The sequence below is a fragment of the Leuciscus leuciscus genome, assembly GCF_965113295.1.
Source record: "Leuciscus leuciscus genome assembly, chromosome: 22".
Classification (NCBI taxonomy): Eukaryota; Metazoa; Chordata; class Actinopteri; order Cypriniformes; family Leuciscidae; genus Leuciscus; species Leuciscus leuciscus.
This window is the reverse complement of record NC_138746.1, coordinates 37294001-37306232: the sequence shown is the minus strand read 5'-3', so window position 1 is coordinate 37306232 and position 12232 is coordinate 37294001. Positions and strand designations below refer to the sequence as shown.

Genomic DNA, 12232 nt, shown 5'->3' with positions numbered 1-12232 from the left:
TGAACGGGGCTTCACCTCTGAAGCCAACATGACTCTTTTTACTACTCCTGGTCTTATTCTGTAATTACATTACACTGATCGCACTTATTTTTTTATTATATACAGACACTTTTCATAAATCCTCATGGATAAAATGAACTCAAGAATGAACCTTATGAATGCAAACAGATCTTAGGAAGTATTACTGAGAACTGTGTTGAGACTCGGCAGTAGGGCTGGGCGATGTGGCCAAATAAATTATAAAAATAAAAATGTTCATATCACTCGATGCAGTCGTAACTCGAGACGTTCCCTTTCGTGGGAACTCGCACTGCCTCGATACAACACTTTGGGGAACGAGTACCCACTATGCTACAACGAGCCCTGCCTGTCCCTGTGTGAAGCTGCGCACAGGCACACTTAGGACGAGAGCACTAGAGTGCCTGGTGTAGAAGGAATGTCCATGTCTATAGAATCTGATGAAAGTATGAGGGGTGGCCCATCCAGCTGCATCACACACTTCTTGGGTCGGGGCCCCTAAAAGGAGGGCTCTAGAGGACGCCATGCCTCTGGTTGAATGAGCCCTCACGGCCAAAGGTGAAGGCAAGCTGCGCAACTGATAGGCCATAGAGATAGCCTGATCCAGTTACTGATGGTCTGTTTGGATAAGGGAAGCCCCTTCTTGAGTGACCCGGGCCGAAACACATCAGCAACTGGTCTGCCTTCCGCCATGAAGAGGACCTCTGGACATAAATCTTGAGAGCTCTGACAGGGCAGAGCAAATTAAGTCTTTCTTCACCTGCCGTCACCTCAGGTGGAGGATGAAAAGCCTGCAGAACCGTAGGCCGTGCCACATTAGAGGCACTTTAGGCACATAGCCCGGCCTGGGATGCAAGATAGCCTTAATGTCGCCTGGAGCAAACTCCGGGCATCCGTGAGATATAGAAAGGGCCTGAATATCTCCTACTCTCCTCAGAGAAGTAATGGTTAATAAAAATGCTACCTTGAGGGAAAGGTTCTTGGCCTCAGCCGACTCCAGAGGTTTGAAGGGGGCCTCGACCAGCCCTTCGAGAACCACTGCCAGGTCCCATGTGGAAACTCCCCAGAGGGTCTGGTGGACCTAAGTACGGCGATGATGACCCCTACGCCGCGGTTCTGCTCTCCAGAGTGAAATGTTTCTTGCCCCTCCCACAAGAAACATTTCGCCTCGAACGCGCGTCTACTTCGCTTCAAACGCTCGCTTTGGACGCGCGAGTGGATTCAAAATGAATTTGATGCTCAATTCGCGTGTGGTGTGAACGCAGCATAAGAGCGTTCACCAAAGTGTCGTCATTGATGCAGTGCGAGTTCCCTCGAAAAGGGAACAGTAGCCTAAATACATTTAGTATAAATGCAAAATCACAAAAAATACTGTAATGATATTCCATTAGGCTGCTCCTTAAATACATTTAGTGTTACTACAGTAAATCCATGGTAAATGATGGTGACTTGAAGATTGAAAAGCCTTCTGACTGTATCATTGCAGTGTTTGTCAGCGCTGTTTCATCTGGCTTTAAACTAGTTTAAATCCCAGACACATTCGTGTTCTTCACTGAATTCAAGTGCTTCTCTCTGAATCACAGTGCTGTTCAGTGGTCGTGTCACCAATCGTTCAGTGGTCGTGTCACCGATCGTTCAGTGGTCGTGTCACCAATCGTTCAGTGGTCGTGTCACCAATCGTTCAGTGGTCGTGTCACCAATCGTTCAGTGGTCGTGTCACCGATCGTTCGGTGGTCGTGTCACCGATCGTTCAGTGGTCGTGTCACCGATCGTTCAGTGGTCGTGTCACCAATCGTTCAGTGGTCGTGTGACCGATCGTTCAGTGGTCGTGTCACCGCGTTCAGTGGTCGTGTCACCAATCGTTCAGTGGTCGTGTCACCGCGTTCAGTGGTCGTGTCACCAATCGTTCAGTGGTCGTGTCACCGCGTTCAGTGGTCGTGTGACCGATCGTTCAGTGGTCGTGTCACCGCGTTCAGTGGTCGTGTCACCAATCGTTCAGTGGTCGTGTCACCAATCGTTCAGTGGTCGTGTCACCGCGTTCAGTGGTCGTGTCACCAATCGTTCAGTGGTCGTGTCACCGCGTTCAGTGGTCGTGTCACCAATCGTTCAGTGGTCGTGTCACCGCGTTCAGTGGTCGTGTGACCGATCGTTCAGTGGTCGTGTGACCGATCGTTCAGTGGTCGTGTCACCAATCGTTCAGTGGTCGTGTCACCAATCGTTCAGTGGTCGTGTCACCGCGTTCAGTGGTTGTGTGACCGATCGTTCAGTGGTCGTGTCACCGCGTTCAGTGGTCGTGTCACCAATTGTTCAGTGGTCGTGTCACCGATCGTTCAGTGGTCGTGTGACCAATCGTTCAGTGGTCGTGTCACCAATCGTTCAGTGGTCGTGTCACCGCGTTCAGTGGTCGTGTCACCGCGTTCAGTGGTCGTGTCACCGCGTTCAGTGGTCGTGTCACCAATCGTTCAGTGGTCGTGTCACCAATCGTTCAGTGGTCGTGTCACCGCGTTCAGTGGTCGTGTCACCAATCGTTCAGTGGTCGTGTCACCGCGTTCAGTGGTCCTGTGACCAATCGTTCAGTGGTCGTGTCACCAATCATTCAGTGGTCGTGTCACCGATCGTTCAGTGGTCGTGTGACCGACCATTCAGCGAGTAAACACGTCTGCTATAGAGAGCTCACGCAGCTTGAACTTTGAGCCGAGCGGATAAATGGTCCGAGTGACGTGGTTCAAATGAGTATAAATGAATTCATGCTACCTTTTTTTAAATCGACAAATTTGTCATCTTTGGATGAAAACTCAAGGTTAGTTTCACTTTCGCCACTTCCACTCATTTTTTCCTCCTCGTGTCGAGTTTTCTTTGCTGATAGCTTACAATGTGCAGTAGGAAATGGGTGTGTACTTTGACGGCCAAGTTAAAAGCTGCACGCTGACTGGCTGTCGTCGCGTTTATTTCTGCTGTGTGATTGGCTGTTAGATTAATCCATATAGAGTAAAAATGTCCAGAGCCCATCATGGTTATCACTTTTATCGCAGTTCGATATGATATGGCTTATCGGCCCAGCCCTACTCGCGGTATGACCACTGACCTGCTGGCTGAGTGTGTGTTTGTGTTTCTCCAGTCGTAGGCGTGTGCTGCTGTGACCTCTGACCTGTTGGATGAGTGTGTGCTTGTCTTTCTCCAGGCGTAGGCGTGTGCTGCTCTCGCTCGATGCCTTCAGCTCCTCAACGCTCTTCTGCAGCATCTGATTCTCCTTCTCCAGCTTCAGCAGCTGACTGGACGTCAGGTCGTTCACCTCGTGACCCAGGGACTTCTGCGGCACTGCCAACACACACACCTCTGAGAGTTATGACACACCTCTGAGAGTTACAGACACACATCTCTGAGAGTTACGACACACACACACCTCTGAGAGTTACCAAAACACACACACCTCTGAGAGTTATGACACACCTCTGAGAGTTACAGACACACATCTCTGAGAGTTACGACATACACCTCTGAGAGTTACCAACACACACACACCTCTGAGAGTTATGACACACCTCTGAGAGTTACAGACACACACCTCTGAGAGTTACCAACACACACAAACCTCTGAGAGTTACGACACACCTCTGAGGGTTACCAACACACACACCTCTGAGAGTTACGACACACCTCTGAGGGTTACCAACACACACACCTCTGAGAGTTACGACACACCTCTGAGGGTTACCAACACACACACCTCAGAGTTACCAACACACACACCTCTGAGAGTTACCAACACACACACCTCTGAGAGTTACCAACACACACACCTCTGAGAGTTACCAACACACACACCTCTGAGGGTTACCAACACACACACCTCTGAGAGTTACCAACACACACACACCTCTGAGAGTTACCGACACACACACACCTCTGAGAGTTATGACACACCTCTGAGAGTTACCAACACACACCTCTGAGTTACCAACACACACCTCTGAGGGTTACCAACACACACACCTCTGAGAGTTACCAACACACACACACCTCTGAGAGTTACCGACACACACACACCTCTGAGAGTTATGACACACCTCTGAGAGTTACCAACACACACCTCTGAGAGTTACCAACACACACACACCTCTGAGAGTTACGACACACCTCTGAGAGTTATGACACACCTCTGAGAGTTACAGACACCCACCTCTGAGAGTTACCAACACACACACCTCTGAGAGTTACCAACACACACACACCTCTGAGAGTTACGACACACATCTGAGGGTTACGACACACACCTCTGAGAGTTACTACACACACCTCTGAGAGTTACCAACACACACACCTCTGAGAGTTACGACACACACCTCTGAGAGTTACTACACACACCTCTGAGAGTTACGACACACACCTCTGAGAGTTACGACACACACCTCTGAGAGTTACGACACACACCTCTGAGAGTTACCAACACACACACCTCTGAGAGTTACCAACACACACACCTCTGAGAGTTACCAACACACACACCTCTGAGAGTTACCAAGACACACACCTCTGAGAGTTACGACACACCTCTGAGAGTTACCAACACACACACCTCTGAGAGTTACCAACACACACACCTCTGAGAGTTACCAACACACACACCTCTGAGAGTTACCAACACACACACACCTCTGAGAGTTACCAACACACACACCTCTGAGAGTTACCAACACACACACCTCTGAGAGTTACCAACACACACACCTCTGAGAGGTATGACACATGCAGCAAGCCTCTGTTCTCAGATCTCATTAAAGTCAGAAAAACTTCCCAAATTTGGGTCAGGTTACCTTCAGTCAGCTCAGGTGTGATTGTACCTTCAGTCAGCTCAGGTGTGGTTGTGTACCTTCAGTCAGCTCAGGTGTGGTTGTACCTTCAGTCAGCTCAGGTGTGGTTGTGCACCTTCAGTCAGCTCAGGTGTGGTTGTGCACCTTTAGTCAGCTCAGGTGTGGTTGTGCACCTTCAGTCAGCTCAGGTGTGGTTGTGCACCTTCAGTCAGCTCAGGTGTGCTTGTGTACCTTCAGTCAGCTCAGGTGTGGTTGTACCTTCAGTCAGCTCAGGTGTGGTTGTGTACCTTCAGTCAGCTCAGGTGTGGTTGTGCACCTTCAGTCAGCTCAGGTGTGGCGGTGTACCTTCAGTCAGCTCAGGTGTGGTTGTGTACCTTCAGTCAGCTCAGGTATGGTTGTGCACCTTCAGTCAGCTCAGGTGAGGTTGTACCTTCAGTCAGCTCAGGTGTGGTTGTGCACCTTCAGTCAGCTCAGGTGTGGTTGTGCACCTTTAGTCAGCTCAGGTGTGGTTGTGCACCTTCAGTCAGCTCAGGTGTGGTTGTGCACCTTCAGTCAGCTCAGGTGTGGCGGTGTACCTTCAGTCAGCTCAGGTGTGGTTGTGTACCTTCAGTCAGCTCAGGTATGGTTGTGCACCTTCAGTCAGCTCAGGTCTGGTTGTGCACCTTCAGTCAGCTCAGGTGTGGTTGTACCTTCAGTCAGCTCAGGTGTGGTTGTACCTTCAGTCAGCTCAGGTGTGGTTGTGTACCTTCAGTCAGCTCAGGTGTGGTTGTGTACCTTCAGTCAGCTCAGGTGTGGTTGTGTACCTTCAGTCAGCTCAGGTGTGGTTGTGTACCTTCAGTCAGCTCAGGTGTGGTTGTGTACCTTCAGTCAGCTCAGGTGTGGTTGTGTACCTTCAGTCAGCTCAGGTGTGGTTGTGTACCTTCAGTCAGCTCAGGTGTGGTTGTGTACCTTCAGTCAGCTCAGGTGTGGTCTTAGAGAGCTGCTCCAGTTCCCAGCCCAGGTGTAGAGACTCGTCCATGCTCTGTTTCTGAGCCATCTCTAGCGTCAGGTTCTCCTCCAGCAGCTCCTCCATGCGCTTCCGGTCCATGTCCCGCTTCTGCAACACAACACCATCATATATCAGGACTAGCATACTGCATATCTTGGGTTTAAAACAAATCATTATATTTATGCACAGTTGATAGACTGTCCTGTCATTTATTTATGTTCTCCGTTTGAAAAAAAACTTTGTACATTTATTTTGCCAATTGTTAACCGTGTTGCTGCTGTTGCAACAAACAGAAAGATGTAACTGATTACTAATCTACACTAAAGTAGCAATGCTTTTTTTATTCAGCCGGTTTAGAATATATAATATTTTTTTTTTTTTGTTAAAATAATCTTTACGTGCTTTATTTGTGAACTGTTTGTTCACCTGATAAATATTTTATATAAAAAGAAACTTTAGTGAGGGTGCACTTTTTTGTTTTGCACTTTTATTCAGGCAGAAATAAGAGTTGTTTTGTTTGGTTTGCAAAGGAGGGAGTGAAAATACATAAATTACAGTATTGAAAAAAAGTAATTAACAAAACACTGAAAATTTTTTAATAAAATGAACAGTTCTGCATAGCGTTTATCGGGCACATAAACTTCCAAATAATCATATCAGTTATAAAAAAAAATCAACATCGGTCGATCTCTACTCTACAGTGCTGTTTAAATATACGTTTGATCGCTATATGCTCTCTCACCATCTCCATGTCGTGGATCTTGTTTTTAAGCTGCAGATTTTCCTTCTCCAGCTCATGATGTTTATCAGATCGAGCTCTGAATGACTCCAGCTGATCCTCCAGCATGCTTTTGGTCTCCAGCAGAACCTGATTGTCTTCCTTCAATTCCTGCATGAACACATACAATCATAACAGCCATCAAAATCAGCCAATCAATCAATAACTGCCACAGCATTCCCTTGTGAACACACACAATCATTAACTGCCACAGAATTTCCCTTGTGAACACACACAATCAATAACTGCCACAGCATTCCTAGCATTCCCTGGTGAACACACACAATCATTAACTGCCTCAGCATTCCCTTGTGAACACACACAATCATTAACTGCCTCAGCATTCCCAGCATTCCCTTGTGAACACACACAATCATTAACTGCCTCAGCATTCCCAACATTCCCTGGTGAACACACACAATCATTAACTGCCACAGCATTCCCAACATTCCCTGGTGAACACACACAATCATTAACTGCCTCAGCATTCCCTTGTGAACACACACAATCATTAACTGCCTCAGCATTCCCAGCATTCCCTTGTGAACACACACAATCAATAACTGCCACAGCATTCCCAACATTCCCTGGTGAACACACACAATCATTAACTGCCTCAGCATTCCCTTGTGAACACACACAATCATTAACTGCCTCAGCATTCCCAGCATTCCCTTGTGAACACACACAATCATTAACTGCCTCAGCATTCCCAACATTCCCTGGTGAACACACACAATCATTAACTGCCTCAGCATTCCCTGGTGAACACACACAATCATTAACTGCCTCAGCATTCCCTTGTGAACACACACAATCATTAACTGCCTCAGCATTCCCTTGTGAACACACACAATCATTAACTGCCTCAGCATTCCCAACATTCCCTGGTGAACACACACAATCATTAACTGCCTCAGCATTCCCTGGTGAACACACACAATCATTAACTGCCTCAGCATTCCCTGGTGAACACACACAATCAATAACTGCCACAGCATTCCCTGGTGAACACACACAATCATTAACTGCCACAGCATTCCCAACATTCCCTGGTGAACACACACAATCATTAACTGCCTCAGCATTCCCTGGTGAACACACACAATCATTAACTGCCTCAGCATTCCCTGGTGAACACACACAGACTCATTAACTGCCACAGCATTCCCAACATTCCCTGGTGAACACACACAATCATTAACTGCCTCAGCATTCCCTGGTGAACACACACAATCATTAACTGCCTCAGCATTCCCTTGTGAACACACACAATCATTAACTGCCTCAGCATTCCCTTGTGAACACACACAATCATTAACTGCCTCAGCATTCCCAGCATTCCCTTGTGAACACACACAATCATTAACTGCCTCAGCATTCCCAACATTCCCTGGTGAACACACACAATCATTAACTGCCTCAGCATTCCCTGGTGAACACACACAATCATTAACTGCCTCAGCATTCCCTTGTGAACACACACAATCATTAACTGCCTCAGCATTCCCTTGTGAACACACACAATCATTAACTGCCTCAGCATTCCCAACATTCCCTGGTGAACACACACAATCATTAACTGCCTCAGCATTCCCTGGTGAACACACACAATCATTAACTGCCTCAGCATTCCCAACATTCCCTGGTGAACACACACAATCATTAACTGCCTCAGCATTCCCTTGTGAACACACACAATCATTAACTGCCTCAGCATTCCCTGGTGAACACACACAATCATTAACTGCCTCAGCATTCCCTTGTGAACACACACAATCATTAACTGCCTCAGCATTCCCTTGTGAACACACACAATCATTAACTGCCTCAGCATTCCCAACATTCCCTGGTGAACACACACAATCATTAACTGCCTCAGCATTCCCTTGTGAACACACACAATCATTAACTGCCTCAGCATTCCCAACATTCCCTGGTGAACACACACAATCATTAACTGCCTCAGCATTCCCTTGTGAACACACACAATCATTAACTGCCTCAGCATTCCCAACATTCCCTGGTGAACACACACAATCATTAACTGCCTCAGCATTCCCTGGTGAACACACACAATCATTAACTGCCTCAGCATTCCCTGGTGAACACACACAATCATTAACTGCCTCAGCATTCCCTTGTGAACACACATAATCATTAACTGCCTCAGCATTCCCAACATTCCCTGGTGAACACACACAATCATTAACTGCCTCAGCATTCCCTTGTGAACACACACAATCATTAACTGCCTCAGCATTCCCGACATTCCCTGGTGAACACACACAATCATTAACTGCCTCAGCATTCCCTTGTGAACACACACAATCAATAACTGCCAGGGCCTGAATTTCATTTTGGAAAATGGGGGGGAAATCCCCCCTTAGGTGATTCTTATGGGGGGAAATTTTTAATTTGAGGGGGGAGTTTAGACTTTTTTTTAAATTACATTTATCTCGCCTAAATGTATGCTCACTCATCGCATTTTTACAATGGGGTAATTTTGTTCTTAAGAATTTACACAACACAAGGAAGCTTGATTTCAATCTTTGAATTAAATTGAAAAAAGTAGCACAAATAAATACAATAGAATAAAGATACCAATAAAGAGAAATAAAGAGAAGAGTTTTTGCTTAGGTCTAACACTAGTATTCAGAAATACTACAGAGACTGAATAAAGTAATCAAATGTAAAATAACACTGGGTAGTATTTTAGTCCTGACTAAATTAAATACAAAGGCTATTAATCCTGATTCCTTCAAATGAAAGCTATGTTTTGTTGTTTTGACAACCAAATTAATGACAGACACATATGGCTGCTGTCCCTATAAGAGCTAGTGCACGGATCCTGTTTCATTATACGGTCACGAGCGAATTATGCTTAAGACATAACCGACTGTGTTTAGAGGATACTCACCAAGACCGAAATTGACATAATTTTCACATGTTTTTGACTGTTAAAGCGATATAATCCACGAAAAATAACTTTGGTTACCCATGAGCTCTGTGTGAGGCGGCTTTACTCTATGTATGTGTGCAGAGAAACATCTCTCAGACAGCGCGCAAGTGCCGAAGAGTTTAAAATCGCGTGAATGCTTAAACTGGTAAGACTTAAAAAGACGTGCAAATGGTAAACTTTATTTACTCATGATGCAATGCTGGCCCGATTATGCAAGTGACAACTCCGTCTATCTCGACACCCCCGAAACGCGAGAGTGTATTATCGCCGCCTGCAGCGCTTAACGAGCTGATAGAAGACGCAGCACCGCTGAATCACTCGCGCTGTTTGTGAAATTGCGTCTCGCAGACAGTTTTAAAATGACTGATTTGATTTTATAATCTGTGTGGATTAATTTACTAATACAACCTACAGGTTAAAGTGAATCAATGTTTGCGGGAATTTCCCGCATTATAAGTGGGAGACCTGCGGGAATTATTAAAATTATGCGCAATACCCGCAATCCCGCGCCGAAATTCAAGCCCTGACTGCCTCAGCATTCCCAACATTCCCTGGTGAACACACACAATCAATAACTGCCTCAGCATTCCCTCGTGAACACACACAATCATTAACTGCCTCAGCATTCCCAACATTCCCTGGTGAACACACACAATCAATAACTGCCTCAGCATTCCCTGGTGAACACACACAATCATTAACTGCCTCAGCATTCCCAACATTCCCTGGTGAACACACACAATCATTAACTGCCTCAGCATTCCCAACATTCCCTGGTGAACACACACAATCATTAACTGCCTCAACATTCCCTGGTGAACAAACACAATCATTAACTGCCTAAACATTCCCTGGTGAACACACACAATCAATAACTGCCTCAGCATTCCCTGGTGAACACACACAATCATTAACTGCCTCAGCATTCCCAACATTCCCTGGTGAACACACACAATCATTAACTGCCTCAGCATTCCCAGCATTCCCTGGTGAACACACACAATCATTAACTGCCTCAGCATTCCCAACATTCTCTGGTGAACACACACAATCATTAACTGCCACAGCATTCCCTGGTGAACACACACAATCATTAACTGCCACAGCATTCCCAGCATTCCCAGGTGAACACACACAATCATTAACTGCCTCAGCATTCCCAACATTCCCTGGTGAACACACACGATCAATAACTGCCACAGCATTCCCTGGTGAACACACACAATCAATAACTGCCTCAACATTCCCTGGTGAACACACACAATCATTAACTGCCACAGCATTCCCAACATTCCCCGGTGAACACACACAATCAATAACTGCCACAGCATTCCCTGGTGAACACACACAATCGATAACTGCCACAGCATTCCCTGGTGAACACACACAATCAATAAATGCCACAGCATTCCCTGGTGAACACACACAATCATTAACTGCCACAGCATTCCCAACATTCCCCGGTGAACATACACAATCAATAACTGCCACAGCATTCCCTGGTGAACACACACAATCATTAACTGCCTCAGCATTCCCCAGTGAACACACAATCAATAACTGCCACAGCATTCCCTGGTGAACACACACAATCATTAACTGCCTCAGCATTCCCAACATTCCCTGGTGAACACACACAATCATTAACTGCCACAGCATTCCCTGGTGAACACACACAATCATTAACTGCCTCAACATTCCCTGGTGAACACACACAATCATTAACTGCCACAGCATTCCCAGTATTCCCTGGTGAACACACACAATCATTAACTGCCACAGCATTCCCAGTATTCCCTCGTGAAACAATCAATAACTGCCTCAGCATTCCCAGCATTCTCTTGTGAACACACACAATCATTAACTGCTACAGCATTCCCTGGTGAACACACACAATCATTAACTGCTACAGCATTCCCTGGTGAACACACACAATCAATAACGGCCACAGCATTCCCTGGTGAACACACACAATCATTAACTGCCACAGCATTCCCAACATTCCCTGGTGAACACACACAATCAATAACTGCCACAGCATTCCCAGTATTCCCTCGTGAAACAATCAATAACTGCCTCAGCATTCCCAGCATTCTCTTGTGAACACACACAATCATTAACTGCCACAGCATTCCCTGGTGAACACACACAATCATTAACTGCCACAGTATTCCCTGGTGAACACACACAATCATTAACTGCCACAGCATTCCCAGTATTCCCTCGTGAAGCAATCAATAACTGCCACAGCATTCCCAGCATTCTCTTGTGAACACACACAATCATTAACTGCCACATCATTCCCAACATTCCCTGGTGAACACTAGGGATCGACCGATATGGATTTTTTAGTGCCGATGCCGATACCGATTTTTTTTCATCAGCCTTAGCCGATGACCGATACGGGCTGCCGATTTTCTTGGGCCGATATTTGGAGCCGATACTGCTTTTGCTCACTCAATTTACATCATAAAAATGACACAATGATGATAACAAATGTTACAAGTCTCAATTTAAAATAAGGAACATTTATTGAACTTATAAAAGGAACATTTATTGAACTTCATCCATTAATTAAACAGGTATTTATGAATGAGACTGAATTAATTCGTTTTAAACGTGTTTGAATTAATGATTCAATTTTTTTTTATATAAATAGACTGGAACATGTTATT

General features: G+C 45.8%; 1 protein-coding gene across 7 annotated transcripts in view; it reads right to left on the bottom strand.

Annotated features, from left to right (window-relative positions):
* The window catches only part of ccdc88ab (coiled-coil domain containing 88Ab), a 100984-nt gene that overhangs the window by 43962 nt on the left and 44790 nt on the right, over window positions 1-12232 (bottom strand). For all 7 annotated transcript variants that reach the window (XR_014201393.1, XR_014201394.1, XM_082153225.1 and 4 more), the window contains exons 11-13: window positions 6560-6706; window positions 5778-5925; window positions 3167-3336 (exon numbers count right to left, since the gene is read on the bottom strand). Coding sequence is in view for 5 of the 7 variants with exons in the window: in XM_082153225.1 (XP_082009351.1) it covers window positions 3167-3336; window positions 5778-5925; window positions 6560-6706 (465 nt within the window). In the remaining 2 variants the exon portion in view is untranslated. The remainder of the gene's footprint in view (window positions 1-3166; window positions 3337-5777; window positions 5926-6559; window positions 6707-12232) is intronic.